The sequence below is a fragment of the Balaenoptera acutorostrata genome, chromosome 1 (assembly GCF_949987535.1).
Source record: "Balaenoptera acutorostrata chromosome 1, mBalAcu1.1, whole genome shotgun sequence".
Lineage (NCBI taxonomy): Eukaryota > Metazoa > Chordata > Mammalia > Artiodactyla > Balaenopteridae > Balaenoptera > Balaenoptera acutorostrata.
Genome location: NC_080064.1, coordinates 146,238,897 through 146,266,803, shown reverse-complemented (window position 1 = coordinate 146,266,803; position 27,907 = coordinate 146,238,897). Strand labels below are relative to the sequence as shown.

At 42.3% G+C, this 27,907-nt stretch overlaps 2 protein-coding genes across 12 annotated transcripts in view; one reads left to right on the top strand and one right to left on the bottom strand.

Annotated features, from left to right (window-relative positions):
* LOC130705044 (uncharacterized) overlaps positions 1–18,238 on the bottom strand; it is a 144,561-nt gene extending 126,323 nt beyond the window's left edge. For 9 of the 10 annotated variants that reach the window (XR_009005671.1, XR_009005674.1, XR_009005673.1 and 6 more), the window contains exon 1: positions 18,024–18,238. Coding sequence is in view for 4 of the 10 variants with exons in the window: in XM_057531100.1 (XP_057387083.1) it covers positions 18,024–18,117 (94 nt within the window). In the remaining 6 variants the exon portion in view is untranslated. Of the gene's footprint in view, positions 1–5,842; positions 5,946–18,023 lie in introns of those variants that run through there. The other variant, XR_009005672.1, reaches the window with a different exon arrangement.
* EDEM3 (ER degradation enhancing alpha-mannosidase like protein 3) overlaps positions 1–27,907 on the top strand; it is a 422,356-nt gene that overhangs the window by 379,204 nt on the left and 15,245 nt on the right. The gene's annotated exons all lie outside the window — the stretch shown is intronic.

Here is a 27,907-nt window from a genome sequence, read left to right as displayed (position 1 = left end):
ATCAGGGCTCCAGCAATCAGTGCTTGATGGACAGACAGCCAGGTTGAGAAAGGAAGAGGTAGGTGATCCATGGCTTTGTTGTTCCATTAGATTGAAAGTTCCTGGAACAGAGGAACTGTATCTTGTATATTTTTTAAAATCTCTTCCTATGCCTAACAGAATGCCTTCCTTGCTTCCCCTTCCTAAAGCACACATTTGTTCACTTAAGTTCTGAAACCAGACACAGCCAAGTTCCCTAGGTTAACATATTACCTGTGTAAACTTAGGGAAGTTGCTTAACTTCTCACCATCTCCATCCCCTCACCTATAAGTGGGCATTAACAGCCCCCGGTAAATAATAGCTATCATTAATATCAGTTCATTATTATTGAATAACTTAAATATCGGACATTATGTTATGTTAGGTAAGAGCGGTGTATGATTAAATTATAAGCATTATCTTCAAGGAGTTCAGAGTCAATGATCATGAAATAATAACGGTTTACTGAAGAGTGGCTAGATCTTTCTCTAGAAGGGAAATGTCTTTATTTTCCCATCACATTTCACTCTTCTCTCTACCCCAATGCAGGCCTACATTAATTTTTCCCATTACCCATGGTACCCAAGGATATTCTGTGCCAACAGACACTCAATGTAGCACTTTGTTACATATTTTCAAGTCTCTATTTCCTGCTGAATATTTCCCATGCATAAATGGTGTCTTTTCTAAAATAAGGTAAACTCTTTGAGAGCAGGTCACTTGATTTTATTTCCTGTGTATCCACCACCCACGAGCACACAGGGCCTGTTTATAAACACTGATTCAATTGGAGCCATTCTAACCTTGTAACTGGTCTATCAACAACCACTGAATGAGGATTATTACCTTAGGAGTACTTAATTGGATGAAGCAATTTTCCTCACTGTTTAGAATGTGTTATCAGAAACACAATTAAACTGCGACACCGATTTATGATCACAAACTACTCAACTGGAAATATTTCACAGATGAAAGCTCAGGAAGGCCTGGTGGGTGAATGAATGATAGACTACTTCTGCTCTGTCCCACGGAGATGGACCTGCTATTGCTATCTCCTACTCTGTCCCAATCCTCCCCTCTAAAATCTGGGCAAAGACTCAGGGCTCACGTGCCACAACTTCCTACATGCCTCTCAAGGCAGTAACTTGTCTTTCTTATTTCACCAGATGTGAAGAATTTACACGTGACATATGATGCATATAAAATCAACTTTGGAGACATCACCAGTGTGCAATAATAAATAACTGTCATGTTCTGATGCCTGCATGGGACAAATACCACACCATCATACTTTGCCTTGGCTGGTTCGATGATGCTTTAATGATAATACAGTCTCAACATGTATGCAAAACCATGCACTGGCATTAGTATTTCAAGGTCTGTAATTATCTAACCTGAGATGAGGCTGATCATTTAAATAGCTTAAGGAATTAGTATCGAAATCTCCTACACTATCTGTCCAGTGTTTTCTAAATGCTCGGCCAGGGCTTCCCTGGTGGCATGGTGGTTAAAAATCTGCCTGCCAATGCAGGGGACACGGGTTCAAGCCCTGGTCTGGGAAGAGCCCACATGCAGCGCAGTAACTAAGCCTGTGCACCACAACTACTGAGCCTGTGCTCTAGAGCCCGTGTGCCACAACTACTGAAGCCCGTGCACCTACAGCCCGTGCTCCGCAACAAGAGAAGCCACTAGAATGAGAAGCCCACGCACTGCAACGAAGAGTAGCCCCCGCTCGCCGCAACTAGAGAAAGCCCGCGTTCAGCAATGAAGACCCAATGCAGCTAAAAATAAATTAAATAAATAAATTTTAAAAAATAAATAAATGCTCAGCCAATTTCCAGGTGCCATAATTATGATTCCTATACTGTCTGTGTGAGCTTTTTGGTGTTCTGAAAAAAAAATTACAGTGTAAAATTTCCAAATATTAAAATACTTGCCCTAATATGAAATTTTCTAAAGTTATTTCCCCACTGGTTTGGTAAAGCTTCCCAGTCTCCCCTTGACATGCTTGATGCATAATGTACCTCTGAGCCTTTTCACTGTCTCTCAGCCTGAAACTCCTGCCACATCTCTGTTCCTTTGTCTGTTTTTCATCTTTTAAGACTCAGCTGAGGCCTTAATCATCCTCTTTTTTTTTTTTTTTAACATCTTTACTGGAGTAGAATTGCAATCATCCTCTTTATGAGTCTTTTCCTACTCCTAAGATAAGAGACCCTTTTGCATTATCATCAAAGGACACTGACATTTTTTGTTGAGATGCCCATCTGTTGCATCATTGTCAGTTCCTAAAAGACAGGGACCAGATTTAATCCATCTTTATAGCCTCAGTGCCTCGCACCGTGTCTAAGCCACGTGAGATGCTAAGCGTCTCGTGGACTGAACGAACTGCTAAGTTTTAAATGAAACCAACAAGCACCACTGATCAGACTCCATCTATTTACCTGGACAAACAAGACCATCAGTTCAATCCCTGTTGCCCTGGGGCTATTTCCAGTGATAGACAGAGCTCTCTGCTGTGGGACAGAGTTCACATTACCCTGAAAGCACAACTGAAGGCCTTCAGAAGATGGGAACATAAAATTATATTTACCAAAATCAATGGCTGTATTAATGATAAATGTTAACCACAAAAGAGTTAAATCATACAGGAAAATACAAGAAAAGAAATTAAGAATCACCTGAACCTCCACAATAGAGACCTTGCCATTGTTAACGCTTTGGTAAACAGCCTTCCAAACATTTCTTTTATGAACTTGCACAGAATTTTACATGTATTTTAAACATATAAAATTTACAAACAAGATATGCTGTGTAAAACCCTTTACCAACATGTTATAGACCTCTTTCCATCTCAATAAATGGAGTACCTTAATCCTTAATGGCTGCATTCGATATATGTCTCATCAGTGAGAAAGAACCTTGAGCATACCCGTTTGCATGCTTGCCCAATGATCTCCTTATGATAAATTCCTAGAAGTGGGGCTGCTGGGGCAAAGGGTGCGCTCATTTAAATTTTACATATTATATATTACCATTTGGTGCCCCAGAAAAATTGTTCTGGTTTGACATTCCCAGTTACAGCATGAGACAGATGCCTGTTCCTGCCAATTTGAGTGGTGACACATGTTTTGTTTTGCTTTGGGTTTTGGTGTGGTTTGTTTGATTGCTAAGAAGTTGAATATCTTTCTGTATGTTTATTGACCTTTTAAATTTTTTCTTTGTCAATTGCCGGTCACAAATTTCATCCATTTTTCAATTGGAGTTATTAGTTCTTTCCTTATAGATTTTAAGGAAATGTTTTTAATAGATTTTAGTCTTTTTATACTAGTCATTTTAACCCTATTTGTGTTACAGACATTACTCTCACTCACTTTGACATTTGTCTTTTAACTTAGTTCATGGCGGGTGGTGTGTTTGTTGCCATGCAGAGATTTAAAAATTTTATGTAGTCAACTATTTCTTTTAGGGTGTTGGGTTTTGTGGCATTATGAAGACATTTTGCAACCTAAGATTATAAAAACATCCTTTTTTTTAACATTTTTATTGGAGTATAATTGCTTTACAATGGTGTGTTAGTTTCTGCTTTATAACAAAGTGAATCAGTTATACATATACATATATCCCCATATCTCTTCCTTCTTGCGTCTCCCTCCCTCCCACCCTCCCTATCCCACCCTTCTAGCTGGTCACAAAGCACCGAGCTGATCTCCCTGTGCTATGCGACTGCTTCCCACTAGCTATCTATTTTACATTGAACAATGGAAATTTGACATTCAGAGCACAGTACCATTTAAATTAGCACCCTAGAAAATTAAATACTTAGGTATAAATCTAAAAAAAAAACCATATGTACAGGATCCACATAAGGAAAACTACAAAACGTTGATGAATGAAATCAAAGATCTAAATAAGGGGAGAGATATTGCATGTTCACTGACAGGAACTCAATATTGTTAAGATGTCATTTCTTCCCAACTTGACCTATAGATTCAATGCAATCCCAGTCAAAATCCCAGCAAGTTATTTTGTTGATATTGACAAACTGATTCTAAAGATTATATGAAAAGGCAAAAATCCAGAATAGCCAACATCATACTGAAAGGAATGACAAAGTTGGAGGACTGATACTATGTGACTTATTACAAAGCTACAGTAATTAAGACAGCCTGGTTTTGGCAAAAGATGAGATAAATAGATCAACGGAACAGAACAGAGAGTCCAGAAATAGATCCATACAAATATAGTCAACAGATCTTTGGTAAATGAGCAAAGGCAATACAATGGAGAAAGACAGTCTTCTCAACAAACTTCCTGGAACAAGCAGATATCTATAAGCAAAAAAATGACTCTAGACACAGATCTTATACTTTCCACAAGAACTAACTAAAAATTTATCATAGACCAAAACTATAAATCTTCCAGAAGATAACATAAGAGAAAATCTAGGTGGGCTTGGATTTGGTGATGATTTTTTAGCTACAACAACATAAGCACAGCCCCTGAAAGAAAAAAATTGATTAGTTGGACTTTATTAAAATTTTAAAATTCTGCTCTGCTGAATATACTGTAAAGACAATGAAAAGACAAGCCATAGATTAGGAGAAAATATTTCCAAAATATATATTCAATATAGGATTGTGTCCAAAATAAACAAGGAACTCTTAAAACTCAGTGATAAGAAAACAAATAACCCCAGGAAGGAATGCAGACTGTGACAGGAGAACATACCTGCCTTACAGTGTGTGAAACTCCCTCAAGGAGGGGCCGGACGAAAGGTGCTGACCTCAGTCACTCTGGAAACGAGTGGGGTCTGTAGGCCTGAAGGCAAGGGACGTGCACACAGCACTGGGCTCTAGTGGTGAAGTTGTTTCCCATGGGGCATGGGTTAACAACCGTGTCCCTGCTGTACACGTGCGCTGGGATTGAACAGGAAAGTACACGGATGTTGGCGGCCGGGAGTCTCACCCCGGAGGAGTGGGAGGTTACAGGCGACCAAGGGGAGAATGATCCGTGGATAACAGATGCTGGTTGGAGACGTCAGTGAGAACTCACGTTCGTTTAATGTAGAGACAGGTGGTTACACACAGGAATATTTGTAACATGTGTGTGTATGCAAGGTTGGCACGCACATATATTTCTGTGCTTTGTCTGCTGAGAGGGCACAAAGAAACAAGACCCCAGCAGCAATGAACACATCTATCTCCCAGATCTGGGTTTCTAAGACCATTCTCTAACAAAAGGAAGGAACCAGAATCCCTTGAAGAAAAGGCTGACCCTAGGACTGGAAATAGAAATATACTGGATGAGCCTGGAGCATCTTGTAGCCGGAAGGTAAGGAGGTGCTCAAAAAAACAAAACAGAAAACACAAAGATAGGGTGTGTCAAAGGGACACAGGAGCCAACTGACAGAGTTCCCAGCAGCCAAAGCTGGAACAATTTGAGGGACAAAATCAACAAAGTAATAGTGTACCATAACCCAAAGCATAAAATACGTATCCATGTGATCACACTGACATAAGTGATTGAACAAATTAATAAATGGAGGAGAAGAGGCAAATCTCCCATGCTGAGAATTCCAAATAAATTCTGTGAACACTCCACCCCACAGTGAGGAGAGCCAGACTCCCCCCCCACCTTAAATGCAGGCTGTGCATGGGGACCTCCTCCCCAAAGGCACAGGATGGAAGGGGGAGGGGGAGTAATTTTACAGCAGAGAAGCCGGACAAGCATGCCTCGGCCCGGTGATCACAGCCAGCGTCAACAGTCATAAGTTTCGTTGATAGTATGTACCCTGGACATGGTGTGATGAAAAGGGCCTTTTACCTCTATTGTCTTCATCCTTCACACCCACACAGTAAGTCTGCTCCACACGAAAGAATCCCGTTCCGAGAGCGCGTTCGTAAACAAACATTTGTTTCCTCGCAGCCCTGGAGGCTGGAAGTCCGAGATCAGGGAGCCAGTGTGGCCGGCTTCTGGTGAGACCCTCTTCCTGGCTGCAGGCGGCTGCCACCTCCGCGTGCACACGGGCTTTCCTTGGGGTGAGCGTGGAGAGCGCGCGAGGTCTCTGGCGTCTCCCTGCGCCGCGTGGCTCACGTACGTGCACCTGAGCCTGGTGCGCCAGGGCCGCGCGCTGCGCCAGCGGCTGGGCTACGGGCGAGGTACGGGAGGGGGCGCGCGCCCTGGGGGCGGGGGGCGGGGAGGGTCGCGAGCAGCGCCGGGCCCGGGCCCTCCCATCTCGCCCAGGCCTCGGCGTGGGTCAGGCCCGCCCGGAGACCCCGTCCGCCCTTCCCAGCTCGGCGACATTGGGGCAGGGGGCGCGGTTCGGCCAAAAACATCCATTTTTTTATAGTACTTTTATGGTTTCATATTTTACAATTCAACCTTTAGATTCATCTGGAAAACTCTAGTATGAAGGGATGAATTAGAAATTCAATTTTTAATATTATACTTATGACTATAACTTCATATAAGTTCTATAAAATGATTCCTATTTTAAAGAATAAAATAGAGTTGAATATGAATAAAGAATAAAACATGAATTGAAATAGTATCTAATTTGTGCATCTTTTTACTTCAGTTAGCTATGAATGCATTTATACCATTACAATCTGTGTCTGTTGCCTCTTGGCCTCTCCACAGTGCTTCACAAAGAAGTGTCCTTCCTTCCATAAACATCCTCACTGTACATGATAAACCCAAGACTAGGAAAATGCTGGATCACACCATATACAAAAACACAACACACACACAAATTAATGTTTGATAGATGAAAATATGTTTGCTAACTTCTATGTTGGTACTATTTTTCAAACCAAACTTTTATAGTGATAAGGCATAATATTATATTCACCACTCTTAAATCATATACTTTAGTCTTTTGATTTAAAGACACATACACACATTTTACACAGAACATAAGCTGGTCTAGGTCCAAACAAAGAACAAATCATAGGGACACAAATATTCTAAAATACAAAATAAAGAGCTAAGTGTTATGTAGACAATCAATAAACTTTTAGAGTTTGGAGGATGCCACATCTGCAGTAGACTGGTTATGCTTTTCCCCCAGCAGAGTCACGGGAAACTAGGGCCAGATGATGATGACAATAATAAATGGGCTTGGGGCTTCCCTGGTGGCGCAGTGGTTAAGAATCTGCCTGCCAATGCAGGGGACACGGGTTCGAGCCCTGGTCCGGGAAGATCCCACATGCCGCGGAGCAACTAAGCCCGTGTGCCACAACTTCTCAAGCCCACATGCCTAAAGCCTATGCTCTGCAACAAGAGAAACCACCGCAATGAGAAGCCCAAGCACGGCAAGGAAGAGTAGCCCCCGCTCGCCGCAACCAGAGAAAGCCCGCTTGCAGCAACGAAGACCCAACACAGACAAAAATAAAATAAATACAAAATAAATACATTAAAAAAAAAAAAGAATCCGCCTGCCAATTCAGGGGACTAAGGTTCGAGCCCTGGCCTGGGAAGATCCCACATACCGCGGAGCAACTAAGCCCATGTGCCACGACTACTGAGCCTGTGCTCTAGAGCCCGTGAGCCACAACTACTGAGCCTGCAATGCCACAACTACTGAAGCCCGCCTGCCTAGAGCCCATGCTCCACAAGAAGAGAAGCCACCACAATGAGAAGCCTGCGCACTGCAACGAAGAGTAGCCCCCGCTCACCGCAACTAGAGAAAGCCTGCACGTAGCAACGAAGACCCAATGCATCCAGATATTAATTTATAAAATGCTAAAAATAAATGAATGAATAAATGAATGAATAAATAAATAAATAAATGGGCTTCACTCAGTGCATATCATGTGGCAGGTCCTAATCTAAGGGCTTTCCATTCATTGATACATTGAAGTCCTCTGAAGGCAGTAAGTACTAGTACTGCATTCTCCATACTATACAGATGGGGAAACTGAGGCAAGGAGAGCCTCAGTAATTTGTCAAGACTACATGTTAGTGAGTAGCCGAGGCAGGCTTTGAAACCAATTAGGCAGATTCCAGGCCTGTGCATTTACCATGAGAGTGAACTTCAGGTCCACTGAAAATAGCCCTAACTACCACATTAGAGTCTTGCAACATCCTCATGTAAAAAAAAAAAAAAAAAAGGCTGAGGCTGAACTCGGGCAGCCAGTTAACAACTGCTTCGTAAACACTCCTAGCAAAAGTGGGTTTGGATTTTTTGTTTTGTTTTGTTTTGTTTTTTAATTATTTTTGGCTGCGTTGGGTCTTTGTTGCTGTGCGTGGGCTTTCTCTAGTTGTCTAGGCGTGCGGGCTTCAGTAGTTGTGGCTCATGGGCTCTAGAGCTCAAGCTCAGTAGTTGTGCTGCACGGGCTGAGCTGCTCTGCGGCATGGGGGATCTTCCCGGACCAGGGCACGAACCCGTGTCCCCTGCCTTGGCAGTGGGTTCGGATTTAATGACAAAGACAGATATCTTATTCCGGAGAGTGGAATCACCCTTCGTCAAGAGTCTGCATCCTTAATTCTAGGCACAGTCCCACTTTTTTAGTTAAGTGAACTGGTGGGGCTCTTCAGTTTCCTTTTGTATCAAGTGGGGATTGTAACTGCTCGTGAAAAGGCCTTATAAACTGTAAAGTGTGAGTCTGTGCTTCTGACGCCAACTAACAATTCAGGGGCAAAGGAAACAGCCACATTTAAGGCTCCAGGTGCAGAAGGTAGGTACTGCGCTTCTCTGTAGAGAGCTGGGGCCTAAATGAGGTCTAAGCACCAGACAGGTGTGGCCAGGTGTGCACTGCAGGTGGTTGCTACCAGGTAGGTGCTGCTAGGTAAGGGCTACCTGGCAGGTGCTGATGGCAAAACAGGTCCTCTCTGCCACATCAGCCAGGATTCCAGGAAGAGGACATTGTTTTGAATTTCTGAGTTCTTTGACGTCATTCATGAGAAAATAACTCTGAGGAGAAGTGCTATGGGTACAGAAACCCTCCCACCCTCTCTCTTGCGGCTGAGTCACTTTTTTAGAACTTCCCCCAGCAGAGAACAAGCCTTGCCCACAGCTCCAGTCCTCTGGGCCTTCCGCTGGATGGTACCAGGACACCGGGAGGCACCCAGCAGCATCTCTGCTGCCTTCTCCAGGGCCAAAATTCAGTCTCATTTTCTGCCTGAGGAAGGGTTCCAGGCAGCTACAGAGAAGACCAGGCACCTAGAGGGGCAAGGGAGCAATTGAAGGAAACCCTCAAGACATAAAACTGAAGTGACACCACCGAGGGCCCTGCCAGCACATCCCCGTCGATGGCATCTGAGAACTCGGAGGGTCCCTCATCTTGCAGTCAGGCTGCCTTGTAGCAATAAGTGACAGATGGTCCTACTTTTCGGCTTACCTCTGTATATAATATTAAAAGAACAGGCTCATGGTACCGTTGGCAAGGGAAGGAAAAACAGCACTTGGATTTTTTTTTCTTTAAATATAGAAAGTATAGCGCATTTCGAGACTTTCTGTCATAGAAAATTTTTCCAAACAGAAATTCAGACTGACTCTACCTCAGCTAGATTAAATTCTGCATCACGTGGCATTCCAGTGCGGTCTGTTTTGAGGTGGGCAAGGGGCCAAAGTGAAGAGGCTGGGCCAGTCTACTCCTATTTACAACTCATGCTCAACTGCTAATTACACCTGGCATCTTTCTAAGTGCTTTCCGTGGTTTGATCCTCCACACAACTCTGAGTGGTGGATACCATTATTATCTCTATACTGTAGACAAGGAAACCCAGGCACTGATGAGGTTCTTTGTCAAAGACAACACAGGAAGGGGGGAAGCTGGAAGAAACCCAGCTGGTAGGAGGGAACTCACAATCACTGCCTTATGTGCTCACGGTTTGGGCCTGTCTCCTCTTTCCTGTCAAAGTGATAAGCACCTATCAGAATGGCCCAGGAACGATCTAAAAGCAGAAAATGAAACTAAGATACTGTGAGACCTTCTGAGTCAAACACTGGCCTAAGCACTTCCTTCGGAAGTGTGAGATGGAAACTCAGGGCCAAGGTGGGCTGACTTCTATCATTTCATTAGCCCCACGTGCACTAAAAGCCTTTAAGACCTTTCTGAGGCTCAGCTCAAGACCTTGTAGAATCTTCAAAGACTGAACCCAGGGCCAGGTTCCTCACTCATCTTGACTTCAATATTTTTCAGCTTTTATGACTGTGACCCAGCTCTATCACACACCCATCAAACACTTCTCTTTTAAGGTTCTTTACCAACTCACTGAAAAAAAAAAGGGGGGGGGGAGGGGAAGATGTCCTCTCTGACCTTTGGGAAATAACTTCAGAAGTCAAAAGAAGCTTCTGGAGGCCAGCAGGAAAGCTACAGGGGAGGCAGCTAAAGACTTCCACTAATTAGCATTGAGAGGTGAGCAAGTTAGAGTCTGCTCTACCTCCTCTGCCAGGCTGGCTCCCAATCTCTGTCTCACTCGTTGTCCTGTGCTCTCCACCTGCGTGCACCTCCCACCTGGAGAGCCAAAGCAGAAAATGAGGGCTGCTGCCTCAGCCGAACCCCCTTCCCCTTCGATTCAATAATAAGTAAACTCCAAAACTGAAACTTGAAAGGGAAGGAAACTGTTAACACCACACTACCTTCTAGTGACTTAAACTAGCACTATCCAATAGAAATGTAATGTGAGTTATGTAAGTACTTGAAACATTTCCAGCAGCGACATTAAATAAGTAAAAAGAAACCAGGGAAATTAATTTTGATAATATACTTTATTTAACTCAATATATCCAAAATATTATCCTTTCAACATGTAATCAATAGAAAATTAGTGAGCTATTTTATACTTTTTTATCATAGTAAGTCCTCAAAATCGCGTGTGTAATTCACACTTACAGCACATCTCAATTAGGATTAGCCTTATTTCACGTGCTTAATAGTCACACGTGGCCAGTGGCTACTGTACTGGATGGCACAGAGTTAAGCATTATACTCTCTGCTACGATCTCACAAACACAGATTAATTCATCTTTAATTAATTCTTCACTTTACACAACCAGAAATTATTACAGGAAGAAACAGTGAATTATTACTTTGCTTCCAACTGCTTTGAATTTCTGTATAAATCTATTTTCTCATTTAATCTTCACCATAACCGGTGAAGTTGGTCCCTATAGTATTTGTTTTTTCCTATAGTACTTTTAGATGGGTAACTGATTGGCATAACACCATCTCTCTCACACACACACACTCACACACACACACCCACACACACCCGTTACATGTTCTCCATTTATGTAGCCAAGGACCAGATCAGAACTGAAGCCACACAGCAATATAGAGCCCAAGTGAAAGAAAGCAGCCAAATTCTTGCTTTACCGCTCCTCTTTTATACACCATCATTCCAGAAGAATTTACTCTAATAATCTAAGCACTTCCACTTAAGGGAACACGTACAAACAAGAGGACCGTCTTGGGGCTTCCCTGGTGGCGCAGTGGTTGAGAACCTGTCTGCCAATGCAGGGGACACAGGTTCGAGCCCTGGTCTGGGAAGATCCCACATGCCGTGGAGCAACTAGGCCCGTGAGCCACAACTACTGAGCCTGCGCATCTGGAGCCTGTGCTCCGCAACAAGAGAGGCCACGATAGTGAGAGGCCTGCGCACCGCGATGAAGTGTGGACCCCGCTCGCCACAACTAGAGAAAGCCCTCACACAGAAATGAAGACCCAACACAGCCAAAAATAAATAAACAAATAAAATTAAAAAATAAATGTTCTAAAAAAAAAAAAGATGGAGGGAAATTAAAAAAAAAAAAAGAGGACCGTCTTGGTCCTTAGTCAGTCAAGGCCACCTCATCATAGGGGAGCTGGCATGGTCAGGCCCTGGCTCCTGGAAGCCTGCGTCCTCTCAAGGTCAAACAGTCCCTTCCTCCAGGGCCTTTTTGCAGCTCATAAGACAGAGAACACACACACACACAAATAATGAGATTAAACATATAAGCAAATAAACCAAATACATAAGTATGTAAAAATGTACTCTGGGATGGCAGGAAAGAGATTCTTTCTGAAGGTATTAGGAAAGCTTTATGCAAGTTTGGGAAAAGAGCAGGATTTAAAGAGATGAAAGCAGGAGAAAGGGCCCATGCCAAGCAGAGGTCACGGTGTATTGGACCTGGAGGACACAGGCGTGCAAAGTGGTCACAGGGTGAGCTGTCCCTCTGGCTGAAGAACAGGGAAACATGAGGGACAGAGTATGAAACAAGGCTGCCAAGGTGGGTAAGAGGGTAAGAGCCATCGTCAGAGGTCTTGAATGTTCACTAAGGATTTAGGATTTGACTGTCTAAGAACTGAGTGCAGGAGGATTAACACGGACAGAGGAGTACTTTAGAAAAACTTGCTACCCTCTGCAAGGGTGCAAAAAAAAGGAGAGTTAAAAACAAAAGCAAAGAAGCAAACAAACAACAAAGAGGGCTAATGGAGCATCAGTTCAGAGGACACTGCGTGATTCTGGGTTATGCACTATAACAACCTAAACTATGCTGGTGGTAGGAAAAGTGATGCGAGGAGAGAGTGAGATTCACAGGTCTGGGAACTGGAAGAGACAAAGGCCTCAAGTTTAAAGCCTTTGCAAGATTAAAGCCTACATTACTGGAAGAATGATGGTGACCTTCACGCAAATAGGAAAGTCAATATAACTGAAGAGTTTCCCCCCTTGGGGATGGGCTGCAGAAGAGATAATGATCTCAGGTTTGATATGAAAATTTCCCTAATAAGGCCTGAATCTGTTCTGTGCACCTACTTTAATAGTCTAAGTGAATGATGGTTGAAAGAAATCCAGTGAGCACCCGGCTTTTCTTCGAACTTGCCTTACTAGTTCCTGATAACTTGAGCCTGTTGGTCACTTACTTTATGCAAGCTGGTCTTGGCAATCTGCTCAGTTGTCCTCTGAATGACCTCAGCAGATCTGCTGATCACTTTTCACATCTGCCCTAACCACTGAGGGAAAGAAAATTCCAATCTGGAGATGGAGCTTTCTGGCCCGGCTTTTACTTCTGAAAGGGCCACAGAAATGAGACACAACTTTAGATCTGAAACTTTTTATGCTTCTATACTTAAAGTGAAAGAAAGTCTATAGGTGAACGTCAGTGATAAAGTTCCTTGTCAATGATCTCCTGAAGTCTATGAAATCTAGGAGTCAAGATGCCCATCTGTCAGTTAATCCTCAGTGGTGGAATATTCTATAGCAATTCTGTCCCACACATTTGGAGTGGTAGGTCTCTGATACCGAGCAGGGCCCTGGGCTGGGGCTCCTGGGCACAAAGCCCTTCTGTGTCCCCCATTTCTTTGATTACAGGAAGGAGCCTTCATTCAGCCTCCATGACCTTCCCTGAGTCCCAGTGGGCAGACTCAAGCAGTTGTTAATTAGGGAAGGGAGGGGATGCGAGACCAGGGAGAAACAAACAGTCAAGAGAAACAACAGTGCAGCCTTGGGGCAAGGTCCTGGTTCCCCATCAAGGGATACAGACAACAATATCTTTGAGCTGTTTTGCAGACACTGAAACCCCTTCCAGGTGGGAGAAGTTAATGACGGTACGCTACCCACAAGCATGTAGACCCCAGACCAGTTGGAACCTGAAGGTTGATGATGTTGACTCCTACTTACCTCACCACCAACCCGTCAGAAGAATGTCCACAAGCTCATCATGCCCATCATGAACCATTCCAATAAAACTTCTCACTATCCTCTCCAAGTGGGGACACATAGTTTTTCGAGGCAGGAGCCCACTGTGTCCCCCTTTGCCTGGCAAAGTAATAAAGCTATCCTTTTCTACTTCACCCAAAAATATGTCTCTGAGATTCAATTCAGCACCGGTGTACAGGGAAGCTGAGCTTTCGGTACCATCTCCTAAATAACCAAAATATCACAGAGACCAAAATGCTTCATATAAATGGAAACTACTATTTGTAAAAACACACTGCTTATCAACGCTCCCCAGCACGTCCTTAGAAGCTATGAAATTAAATTAACACTTTTAGGAAAAGGATCGAATGTGTGTGTGTACACACACTCAGAGACATATACTTCAGAGCTGTCCCCGAATATGCCACCTTTCACAGACTTGGTCAACTCTTCAGCAACATGGGGTAATAACATCTTTCAAGCATTAAGCTTTTAAAAAGTGAATGAGGCCATTTTATTCGGTGGAAAAGAGAGGCGTGATTTAGAAAGCAGCATACAACTGTCCAGGTTGGAATACAATCCAGTCATGAGTTCTCATTGCCTCTGTCAATGGGTGTGGTAACCCATCTCCAAGGACAGCTCCCAACAGGTCTTCCCCTCCCTATAGGCACACACTCAACAGACGGAGAGCCTTTGTGCTCCCCTGACTCTGGGTTGGTCTTGTGACTTGCTTTGCTCAACAGAACACGGCACAAACAACATTCTTGTACTTTCAAACCCAGGTCTTAAGAGGCCTGGAAGCTTCTACTTCCTCTCTTGGAAGCTAGCTGTCACATGAAAATTTGACTACCCAGATGGAAAGAGAGGTCTGAAGCCATCATGGTCAGTCGAGCCCAGCTGAGCTCCCAGCTGAATGCAGCTGCATGGCTGAGCCCAGGCAAAAAAAAAAAAAAACCAGCAGATGAACCCTAGTCACCCCACAGAATTGGGAAAAATAATAAATCAGTGCTGCTAAGTTTGGAGTCCTTTGCTATGTGATAATAGATCACTGAAACAATGGGTGACAAAAGATATCAAATGGCTAAAAGTGAGCCAGATCTACCATTCATCTGTGACCATCTGTGATTCTATTGGGATTCTGTAGACTTCTGCTTGCAAACTAATTCAAGTGGAGAAACAGACAGGACCTTCTCTTGTCATATTCAAACTCTAGCATTCAGTAACATCTAGCATACTGGTACTGATGTTCACAATGGATTCTGACAATTCTACTCCCAGAACCCTGTAGGGCTAGGAGAACTCTCTCCCTTGACTGGTACATGAAGCTCTCTCCCTCCCTGTATTCCTGCTTTACGTAACACAGTGCCACAAACCTGCAAATGCTGATGTAAGAAAGAGTAACAAGATGACGAATGCTGGAGTGAATGAAACTTCAGTGTGAGTACCAGGAGGGTGAAGAGAAGCTGGCAGAGGCCTTGAGCGCACTTTATGACACAGAGCCACACAGACAGCAATGACTGCCCAGGCATGGGGCAGACTGAATTATTAGCCCCGATTCTTGACCCTTCTCTACATCCATACCCTTGCCATGAATGTGCTGTGGTCAGATGGACTTCTCTGCCCCTTGTCTTTGAGCCTGTTCACGTGACTTGATTCGGCTAGTAAAGCGTGGGTGCAAGTGACAGTGTGGGTGCCAGGTCTAAGCCTAAGCTTAAGAGGCATCATGTGTATCACTTGTACTTTTACCCTTTTGCAAAAGAAGAGCATACCCTCCCCCTTGGCTCACTGGTCCCAGGAGGAAGCTGAGAGGGACATGGAGCAGAGCCACTCCAGCTGACCAAGCAACTCGTGATCAAGAAAGACATGATTATTGCTGAATGCCACTAAGATCTTGAGGCTGTCTACTACCCAGCAATAGTTAACTAATACAAGCCTCCTTTATTAGATGCTAACATTTGCAAACTACACATGGTACTTTAGAACAACAGAAAGTCTTCCTAGCTATAAAAGTTGTAACCATATTAGCAAATGAATGGTTAGGTGGCCTCATTGCCAAGCAAAATATTAATACAATATACTGAATATCACTGAATTTTTGCTCTTACAAATCTAAGGTTACCTTTCTACAGATTGTAATTTGGTATTCCACATTCTCCATAATTTAACCCTAACTTAGTTTCGTACCCAATTCCCTCTCACGTATATTTTATATTCCATTCGAACTGGATTACTTGTAATTCTTGAATATGGGTCACATCACGTCTAGCCTTTCCTCATCTAGTTCCTTCCTACACCCTTCATCCGACAGGTTTAGATTCTCCAGTGCTTTAGGGCCAGGGTCAGCTGTCACCTCTATAAGAAATCTGCTCTGATCCCACCTTTTAAGGCAGTCTCTCAACCCTCTGACTCTTATCATGATGTGTATGTCTTTTCCTTTTCTGGTATTTGGCTTATTCTGCCTCATAACACTTCTTCATCCTCTTACGAAGTCCTAGAAAGCAAGGTTTATCTCTGTATCCTCCATGGCATTTAGCAAATGGTCTGACACATCGTGTACCGGCCAGTCAATACTTTCTCGCATTAAAGAATGAGTGACGGATGGGAGGCAGCAGGAAATGACATTGAGAAAGAAATGTGGACTTTGGAGTCTGAGACATCTGATTCTATCACTTAGTAGCTGAGTAACTTTGGACCAGTTAGTCACACTGTGCCCCAGCTTCCAAATCTGTAAAATTAAGATGGCAGAGATTTCACAGGATTGTTGTGAAAATTCAACATGAAAATGAATGTAAATGCTTCTCGGTGCCTGACATATGGTGAAGGCTCCGTAAGTGGTAGCTCTAATTACAAAAATGACAATGACACAGAACCTCACATAGAAGTTTAATTTAAACAAATTCCTGATACTAGATTATTTCCTCTTAAAAGTTAAGTGTTTGAGAGTAACAGTAATGACTCTAGTTCCCATTAGCTGTCTTCCCAGAAGGTGTGGTTTCAAAGAGCTGGATTCTACTTTATTAAGACGCTCATATGTCACTCTTCTCCACAGTTCTTGTTTCTATCGGTAGTGACCACTAGAAGCAAATTTGTTCCAGGCAACAAATACATCTCCTTAAAACAAACCAAAATGAAATCTTCCTCCCTCCATATACATGAGCCCACTTGTAACAGAGCATTACCCCTTCCACATTGTTCCCAATTCTTCCCCAGGGGACTGAAACAACCATTGCAACGGATCAAAAGCTAGAGGTTGAAATGCAGTGGAATTCCTTGACAGAGACTGAATAGTGCAACTTGAGTTGTTTACATGTAAACATCATTACAATGAGGTTCTTTATCGAAAAAGAGATGTAGAGGTGCTTTTATGAATAAAAGTACCATGAAAATGTCAAGTCTTGGGTATTATTGTTAAAATAATTAGCAAAAACTGCTTCATCTGCCTGGACTAACTGGAATTTTGTACAAACCCATAGCCACCCTGCATCAGGGTAATCATTGATCTTCCAAAGGACAAACTCAAGATTAGGCAAACTCAAAAGGCTGTAAGTGGCCAGGCATGGAACGTCAGTGAGTGAACTGGGCCTGATGTGCGTTCACGGGGAGGGCTCACCCGTTTACCGGAGGCCATACTCTGACTGAACCGGCAACTGCTACCCCATTCCAGCAACGGTTGCCTCAGGAAATGGAAAATCAGTGTTGTCAGACCTTCTCAAGAAATTTGGGGTTTTGTGTGAAACATCCTGATTTTTAAAGGTCGCCTTGCTTTTTTATTTTAAAATTCTCTGGGGGCCAAAGAAAATATATTTGTAAACCAGATGTGGCCATGGGTTGGCAGTTTGTGACCTCTGCACTAGATATTCTCAAGTCACTATGAATCATCACAGGATGGTTAAAAGACGATTTCTAAGTTCACTGTAATTGTGTTTTTGAAACCGAGAATTTCTAATTCACAGAAAGAGTAATTCCTTATAAACTTATAATAAACTCCAAAAAACACGTCATTCCCTCCATTATAAATCCTTGCCCGTTTTTGGACCTCCATGTGTTCAGTCCTACAGTTCTGGACCGGGACACCCTGCGGCCACTGTCCCATGCACCTGTTTATGTCCTACTAGTTCTTCAAAGCTTGATTTAAATGTGAGCTCTGCATAAAACCTCCATGATCCTCCTCAAAGTCTTCTAGGTATAAATTATGATGAAAACTGTCCAATGTAAAAGATCTGCCTTGATTTTTATCATCTCTCATCAGCCCTCTACCCACACACCCCCATCACCCCTGCACCCCGCCCCGCCCCTCAGCAAACAGAACACAGGAACACTGCAATTGTTCACGTGAAAGGCCTGGATGGAGGGGCCAAGGATGAAATTCAACGGCACTTACCACCAAACACGTCTCCATTCTGGTAGTTCTTCCCTTTCTGGGCTTCCTCTTCATTTTGAACAGTGGCAACATGCTTCGCAGAGGCACAGCCCATAGTCTCATTCGGTCAGCTTCAGCCGGGCTGAACTGCAAAGCATCTCTACAGACACGGGGACATTTTTTTCTCTTTAGACACAAGGAAAATCCACCTTCTTGCTGAGTCGGTCAAAATGTGCGCACCTGCAAGAAGAGAGCGCTAGATCAGAATGTGGGACACGAAGCCAGTGTCTCAGTCTCCGTGGTGATTCCCGCCCGACCCCACTGGACTGGGGTGCGACCAGGCGCTGAAGAAGGAAATGCAGCACGGGTCATTCTCATCTGACCCCTGCCTGAAAAGCAAGGTCAGAAGGCCTGTGCCCTGCACAACACATGGCTGGACTTTTTTTTTTTTTTAATCTTTATTGGAATATAATTGCTTTACAATGTTGTGTTAGTTTCTGCTGTATGACAAAATGAATCAGCTATATATATATACACATATCCCCATATCCCCTTCATCTTGAGCCTCCCTCCCACCCTCCCTATCCCACCTCTCCAGGTGGTCACAAAGCACCGAGTTGATCTCCCTATGCTATGCGGCTGCTTCCCACTAGCTATCTATTTTACATTTGGTAGTGTATATATGTCCATGCCACTCTCTCACTTCGTCCCAGCTTAACCTTCCCACTCCCCGTGTCCTCAAGTCCATTCTCTATGTCTGCATCTTTATTCCTGTCCTGCCCCTAAGTTCATTAGTACAGTTTTTTTTAGATTCCATATATGTGTGTTAGCATACGGTATTTGTTTTTCTCTTTCTGACTTACTTCACTCTGTATGACAGACTCTAGGTCCATCCACCTCACTACAAATAACTCAATCTCGTTCATTTTTATGGCTGAGTAATATTCCATTGTATGTATGTGCCACATCTTCTTTATCCATTCATCTGTCGATGGGCACTTAGGTTGCTTCCATGTCCTGGCTATTGTAAATAGTGTTGCAATGAAGATTGTGGTACATGTATCTTTTTTTTTTTTTACTTGTTTGTTTGTTTTATATAAATTTATTTTACTTTTGGCTGCATTGGGTCTTCGTTGCTGTGCACAGGCTTTCCCTAGTTGCACCGAGCAGGAGCTACTCTTTGTTGCGGTGTATGGACTTCTCATCGTGGTGGCTTCTCTTGTTGCGGAGCACGGGTTCTAGGCATGCAGGCTTCAGTTGTTGTGGCACGCGGGCTCAGTAGTTGTGGCTCGCGGTCTCTAGAGCACAGGCTAAGTAGTTATGGTGCATGGGCTTGGTTGCTCCACGGCATGTGGGATCTTCCCGGACCAGGGCTCGAACCCATGTCCCCTGCATTGGCAGGCGGATTCTTAACCACTGTGCCACCAGGGAAGCCCCATGTATCTTTTTGAATTATGGTTTTCTCAGGGTATATGCCCAGTAGTGGGATTGCTGGGTCATATGGTAGTTCTATTTTTAGTTTTTTAAGGAACCTCCATACTGTTCTCCATAGTGGCTGCATCCATTTACATTCCCACCAACAGTGCAGGAGGGTTCCCTTTTCTCCACACCCTCTCCAGCATTTACCGTTTGTAGATTTTTTGATGATGGCCATTCTGACCGGTGTGAGGTGATACCTCATTGTAGTCTTGCTTTGCATTTCTCTAATGATTAGTGATGTTGAGCATCTTTTCATCTGTTTGTTGGCAATCTGTATGTCTACTTTGGAGAAATGTCTATTTAGGTCTTCTGCCCATTTCTGGATTGGGTTGTTTGTTTTTTTGATATTGAGCTGCATGAGCTGCTTGTATATTTTGGAGATTAATCCTTTGTCAGTTGCTTTGTTCGCAAATATTTTCTCCCATTCTGAGGGTCATCTTTCCGTCTTGTTTATGGTTTCCTTTGTTGTGCAAAAGATTTTGTTTCATTAGGTCCCATTTGTTTATTTTTGTTTTTATTTCTATTTCTCTAGGAGCTGGGTCAAAAAGGATATTGCTGTGATTTATGTCATAGAGTGTTCTGTGTATGTTTTCCTCTAAGAGTATGATCGTCTCTGGCCTTACATTTAGGTCTTTAATCCATTTTGAGTTTATTTTTGTGTATGCTGTTAGAGAGTGTTCTAATTTCATTCCTTTACATGTAGCTGACCAGTTTTCCCAGCATCCCTTATTGAAGAGGCTGTCTTTTCTCCATTTTATATTCTTGCCTCCTGTATCAAAAATAAGGTGAGCATATGTGTGTGGGTTTATCTCTGGGCTTTCTATCCTGTTCCATTGATCTATATTTCTGTTTTTGTGCCAGTACCATACTGTCTTGATTACTGTAGTTTTGTAGTATACTCTGAAGTCGGGGAGACTGATTCCTCCAGCTCCGTTTTTCTTTCTCAAGATTGCTTTGGCTATTCGGGGTCTTTTGTGTTTCCATACAAATTGTGAAATTTTTTGTTCTAGTTCTGTGAAAAATGCCAGTGGTAGTTTGATAAGGATTGCATTGACTCTGTAGATTGCTTTGGGTAGTGTAGTCATTTTCACAGTGTTGATTCTTCCAATCCAAGAACATGGTATATCTCTCCATCTGTTTGTATCATCTTTCATTTCTTTCATCAGTGTCTTATAGTTTTCTGCATACAGGTCTTTTGTCATCTTAGGTAGGTTTATTCCTAGGTATTTTATTCTTTTTGTTGCAGTGGTAAATGGGAGTGTTTCCTTAATTTCACTTTTAGATTATTCATCATTAGTGTATAGGAATGCAAGAGATTTCTGTGCATTAATTTTGTCTCCTGCTACTTTACCAAATTCATTGATTAGCTCTAGTAGTTTTTTGTTAGCATCTTTAGGATTCTCTGTGTATAGTACCATGTCATCTGCAAACAGTGACAGTTTTACTTCTTCTTTTCCAATTTGGATTCCTTTTATTTCTTTTTCTTCTCTGGTTGCCATGGCTAGGACTTCCAAAAGTATGTTGAACACTAGTGGTGAGAGTGGACATCCTTGTCTTGTTCCTGATCTTAGTGGGAATGGTTTCAGTTTTTCACCATTGAGGATGATGTTGGCTGTGGGTTTGTCATATATGGCCTTTATTATGTTGAGGTAAGTCCCCCCTATGCCTAGTTTCTGGAGGGTTTTTATCATAAATGGGTGTTGAATTTTGTTGAAAGCTTTTTCTGCATCTTTTGAGATGATCATATGGGTTTTATTCTTCAGTTTGTTAATATGGTGTATCACATTGATTGATTTGCATATATTGAAGAATTGTTGCATTCTTGGGATAACCCCACTTGATCATGGTGTATGATCCTTTTAATGTGCTGATGGATTCTGTTTGCTAGTATTTTGTTGAGGATTTTTGCATCTGTGTTCGTTCATCAGTGATATTGGCCTGTACTTTTCTTTCTTTGTGACATCTTTGTCTGGTTTTGGTATCACGGTGATGGTGGTCTCGTAGAATGATTTTGGGAGTGTTCCTCCCTCTGCTATATTTTGGAAGAGTTTGAGAAGGAGAGGTGTTAGCTCTTCTCTAAATGTTTGATAGAATTCGCCTGTGAAGCCATCTGGTCCTGGGCTTTTGTTTGTTGGAAGGTTTTTAATCACAGTTTCAATTTCAGTTGAAATTGAATCATAGTTCAGTTCAGACCAATCACATTGGTCTATTTATATTTTCTGTTTCTTCCTGGTTCAGTCTTAGAAGGTTGTGCTTTTCTAAGAATTTGTCCAGTTCTTCCAGGTTATCCATTTTATTGGCATATAGTTGCTTGTAGTAATCTGTCGTGATCCTTTGTATTTCTGCAGCGTCAGTTGTTACTTCTCCTTTTTCATTTCTAATTCTATTGATTTGAGTTTTCTCCCTTTTTTTCTTGATGAGTCTGGCTAATGGTTTATCAATTTTGTTTATCTTCTCAAAGAACCAGCTTATAGTTTTACTGATCTTTGCTATTGTTTCCTTCATTTCTTTTTCATTTATTTCTGATCTGATCTTTATGATTTCTTTCCTTCTGCTAACTTTGGGGTTTTTTTGTTCTTCTTTCTCTAATTGCTTTGGGTATAAGGTTAGGTTGTTTATTTGAGATGTTTTTTGTTTCTTAAGGTAGGATTGTATTGCTATATTCTTCCCTCTTAGAACTGCTTTTGCTGCATCCCATAGGTTTTGGATCGTCGTGTTTTCATTGTCATTTATTTCTAGGTATTTTCTGATTTCCTCTTTGATTTCTTCAGTGATCTCTTGGTTATTAAGTAGTGTATTGTTTAGCCTCCATGTGTTTGTATTTTTTACGTTTGTTTTCCCTGTAATTCATTTCTGATCTCATAGCGTTGTGGTTGGAAAAGATACTTGATACAATTTCAGTTTTCTTGAGTTTACCAAGGCTTGATTTGTGACCCAAGATATGATCTATCTTGGAGAGTGTTCCATGAGCACTTGAGAAGAAAGTGTGTTTTGTTGTTTTTGGATGGAATGTCCTATAAATATCAATTAAGTCCATCTTGTTTAATGTATCATTTAAAGCTTGTGTTTCCTTATTTACTTTCATTTTGGATGATGTCCATAGTGAAAGTGGGGTGTTAAAGTCCCCTATTATGATTTTGTTACTGTCAATTTCCCCTTTTATGGCTGTTAGCATTTGCCTTATGTACTGAGGTGCTCCTATGTTGGGTGCATAAATATTTACAATTGTTATATCTTCTTCTTGGATTGATCCCTTGATCGTTATGTAGTGTCCTTCTTTGTCTCTTGTAATAGTCTTTATTTTCAAGTCTATTTTGTCTGATATGAGAGTTGCTACTCCAGCTTTCTTTTGATTTCCATTTGCATGGAATATCTTTTTCCATCCCCTCATTCTCAGTCTGCATGTGTCCCTACATCTGAAGTGGGTCTCTTGTAGACAGCATATATATGGGTCTTGGTTTTGTATCCATTCAGCCAATCTATATCTTTTGGTTGGACCATTTAATCCATTTACATTTAAGGTAATTATCGATATATATGTTCCTATTACCATTTTCTTAATTGTTTTGGGTTTCTTATTGTAGGTCTTTTCCTTCTCTTGTGTTTCCTGCCTAGAGAAGTTCCTCTAGCATTTGTTGTAAAGTTGGTTTGGTGGTGCTGAATTCTCTTAGCTTTTGCTTGTCTGTAAAGCTTTTAATTTCTCCCTCGAATCTGAACGAGATCCTTGCTGGGTAGAGTAATCTTGGTTGTAGGTTCTTCCCTTTCATCACTTTAAATATGTTCTGCCACTCCCTTCTGGCTTGCAGAGTTTCTGCTGAAAGATCAGCTGTTAACCTTATGGGGATTCCCTTGGGTGTTATTTGTTATTTTTCCCTTGCTGCTTTTAATAGTTTTTCTCTGTATTTAATTTTTGATAGCTTGATTAATATGTGTCTTGCTGTGTTTCTCCTTAGATTTATCCTGTGTGGGACTCTCTGCGCTTCCTGGACTTGATTAACTATTTCCTTTCCCATATTAGGGCAGTTTTCAGCTATAATCTCTTCAAATATTTTCTCAGTCCCTTTCTTTTTCTCTTCTTCTTCTGGGACCCCCATAATTTGAATGTTGGTGTGTATAATGTTGTCCCTGAGGGCTCTGAAACTGTCCTCAATTCTTTTCGTTCTTTTTTCCTTATTCTGCTCTGCAATAGTTATTTCCACTATTTTATCTTCCAGGTCACTTATCTGTTCTTCTGCCTCAGTTATTCTGCTATTGATCCCTTCTAGAGAATTTTGAATTTCATTTGTTGTGTTGCTCATCATTGTTTGCTCTTTAGTTCTTCTAGGTCCATGTTAAATGTTTCTTGTATTTTCTCCATTCTGTTTCCAAGATTTTGGATCATCTTTACTGTCATTACTCTGAATTCTTCTTCAGGTAGACTGCCTATTTCCTCTTCATTTGTTTGGTCTGGTGGGTTTTTACCTTGCTCCTTTGTCTGCTTTGTGTTTCTCTGTCTTGTCATTTTGCTTATCTTACTGTGTTTTGGGGTCTCCTTTTTGCAGGCTGCAGGTTCGTAGTTCCCGTTGTTTTTGGTGTCTGCCCCCAGTGGCTAAGGTTGGTTCAGTGGGTTGTGTAGGCTTCCTGGTGGAGGGGACTAGTGCCTGTGTTCTGGTGGATGAGGCTGCATCTTGTCTTTCTGGTGGGCACGTCCACGTCTGGTGGTGTATTTTGGGGTGTCTGTGGCCTTATTATGATTTTAGGCAGCCTCTCTGCTAATGGATGGGGTTGTGTTCCTGTCTTGCTAGTTGTTTGGCATAGGGTGTCCAGCACTGTAGCTTGCTGGTCCTTGAGTGGAGCTGGGTCTGTTGTTGAGATGGAGATCTCTGGGAGATTTTCACCGTTTGATATTATGTGGAGCTGGGAGGTCTCTTGTGGACCAGTGTCCTGAAGTTGGCTCTCCCACCTCAGAGGCACAGCCCTGATGCCTGGCTGGAGCACCAAGAGCCTTTCATCCACACGGCTCAGAATAAAAGGGAGAAAAAATAGAAAGAAAGAAAGAAAGAAAGAAAGAAAGAAAGAAAGAAAGAAAGAAAGAAAGAAAGAGGATAAAATAAAATAAAATAAAGTAGGATAAAATAAAATAAAGTTATTAAAATAAAAAATAAAGAATAATTATTAGAAAAAAATTTTTTTAAGTTAAAAAAAAAAAAAAGGGATGGACAGAACCCTAGGACAAATGGTGAAAACAAAGCTATACAGACAAAATCTCACACAGAAGCATACACATACACACTCACAAAAACAGGAAAAGGGGAAAAAATAATATATCTTGCTCCCGAAGTCCACCTCCTCAATTTGGGATGATTTGTTGTCTATTCAGGTATCCCACAGATTCAGGGTACATCAAGTTGATTGTGGAGCTTTAATCCGCTGCTCCTGAGGCTGCTGGGAGAAATTTCCATTTCTCTTCTTTGTTCCCACACCTCCTGCAGTTCAACTTTGGATTGGCCCCGCCTCTGCGTGTAGGTCACCTGAGGGCATCTGTTCCCACTCAGACAGGATGGGGTTAAAATAGCAGCTGATTAGGGGGCTCTGGCTCACTCAGGCGGGGGGTAGGGAGGGGTACGGATGCGGGGCGAGCCTGCGGCGGCAGAGGCCAGCATGATGTTGCACCAGCCTGTGGCACGCCATATTTTCTCCCGGGGAAGTTGTCCCTGGATCATGGGACCCTGGCAGTGATGGGCTGCACAGGCTCCTGGGAGGGGTGGTGCGGATAGTGACCTGTGCTTGCACACAGGCTTCTTCGTGGCTGCAGCAGCAGCCTTAGCATCTCATGCCCGTCTCTGGGGTCCTTGCTGATAGCCACGGCTTGCGCCTGTCTCTGGAGCTCGTTTAGGTGGTGCTCTTAATCCCCTCTCCTCATGCACCGCAAAACAAAGAGGCAAGAAAAAGTCTCTTGCCTCTTCGGCAGTTGCAGACTTTTTCCCATACTCCCTCCCAGCTAGCTGTGGCACACTAGCCCCCTTCAGGCTGTGTTCACGCTGCCAACCCCAGTCCTCTCCCTGGGCTCTGACCTCAGAAGCCGGAGCCTCAGCTCCCAGCCCCCACCTGCCCCAGTGGTTGAGCAGACAAGCCTCTTGGGCTGGTGAGTGCTGGTCAGCACCTCGGGAATCTCTCTCTCTCTGCTTTGCCCTCTGCACCCCTGTTGCTGCACTTTCCTCCGTGGCTCCGAAGCTTCCACCCCTCCCTGCCACCCGCTGTCTCCACCAGTGAAGGGGCTTCCTAGTGTGTAGAAACTTTTCCTCCTTCACAGCTCCCTCCCACTGGTGCAGGTCCCATCCCTATTCTTTTGTCTCTGTTTTTTCTTTTGCCCTACCCAGGTACGTGGGGAGTTTCTTGCCTTTTGGGAGGTCTGAGGTCTCCTGCCAGCATTCAGTAGGTGTTCTGTAGGGGTTGTTCCACATGTAGATGTATTTCTGATGTATTTGTGGGGAGGAAGGTGATCTCCACGTCTTACTCTTCCGCCATCTTGAAGGTCTCCCCGGGGTGCATATATCTTTTCAAATTATGGTTTTCTCCAGATATATGCCCAGGAGTGGGATTGCTGGATCATATGGTAGTTCTATTTTTGGTTTTTTAAGGAACCTCCATACCGTTCTCCATAGTGGCTGCACCAATTTACATTCCCACCAGTAGTGTAGGAGGGTTCCCTTTTCTCCACACCCTCTCCAGCATTTATTGTTTGTAGACTTTTTGATGATGGCCATTCTGACCTGTGTAAGGTGACACCTCACTGTAGTTTTGATTTGCATTTCACTAATAATTAGCAATGTTGAGCATCTTTTCATGTGCCAATTGGCCATCTGTATGTCTTCTTTGGAGAAATGTCTGTTTAGATCTTCTGCCCATTTTTTGATTGGGTTGTTTGTTTTTTGGTATAGGGCTGCATGAGCTGCTTGTGTATTTTGGAGATGAATCCCTTATCAGTAGCATCATTTGCAAATATTTTCTCCCATTCTGTGGGTTGTCTTTTCATTTTGTTTATGGTTTCCTTTGTTGTGCAAAAGTGTTTAAGTTAAATTAGGTCCCATTTGTTTATTTTTGTTTTTATTTTCATTACTCTAGGAGGTGGATCCAAAAAGATATTGCTACGATTTATGTCAAAGAGTGTTCTGCCTGTGTTTTCCTCTAAGAGTTTTACAGTATCCTGCTTTACATTTAGGTCTTTAATCCATTTTGAATTTATTTTTGTGTGTAGTATTAGAGAATGTTCTTATTTCATTCTATTACGTGTAGTTGTCCAGTTTTCCTAACACCACTTATTTAAGAGACTGTCTTTTCTCTGTTGTATATTCTTGCCTCCTTTGTCATAGATTAATTGACCATAGGTGTGTGGATATATTTCTGGGCTTTCTATCCTGTTCCATTGATCTGTATTTCTGTTTTTGTGCCAGTACCATACAATTTTGATTACTATATCTTTGTAGTATAGTTTGAAGTCAGGGAATCTGAATCCTCCAACTCAGTTTTTCCTTCTCAGGATTGCTTTGGCTATTTGGGGTCTTTTGTATTTCTATACAGATTTAAAATTTTTTGGTTCTAGTTTTGTGAAAAATGACACTGATAATTTGATAGGGATTGCCTTGAATCTGTAGATTGCTTTGGGAAGTATAGTCATTTTGACAATATTGATTTTTCCAATCCGAGAACATGGTATATTTTTCCATTTGTTTGAGTCATCTTTGATTTCTTTCGTCAACATCTTATAGTTTTCAGAGGACAGGTCTTTTGCCTCCTTAGGTAGGTTTATTCCTAGGTATTTTATTCTTTTTGGTGTGATGATAAATGGGATCGTTTCCTTGATTTCTCTTTCTGATCTTTTGTTGTTAGTGTATAGGAATGCAAGAGATTTCTATGTTTTAATTTTGTATCCTGCAACTTTACTGAATTTATTGATGAGCTCTAGTAGTTTTCTGGTAGCCTCTTTAGGATTTTCTATGTATAGTATCATGTCGCCTGCACACAGTGACAGTTTTACTTCTTCTTTTCCAATTTGGATTCCTTTTATTTCTTTTCTACTCTGATTGCCAAAACTATGGACTTCCAAAACTATGTTGAATAAAAGTGGTGAGAGTGGACATCCTTGTCTTGTTCCTGATCTTAGAGGAAATGTTTTCAGCTTTTTACTGTTGAGAGTGATGTTAGGTGTGTGTTTGTCATATATGGCCTTTATTACGTTGAGGTAGGTTCCCTGTATTCCCACTTTCTGAAGAGTTTTTATCATAAATGCGTGTCGTATTTTGTCAGAAGCTTTTCTTGCATCTATTGAGATGATCATATGGTTTTTATTCTTTAGTTTGTTAATATGGTATATCACAATAATTGATTTGCATATGTTGAAGAATCCTTGCATCCATGGGATAAATCCCACTTGAACATGGTGTCTG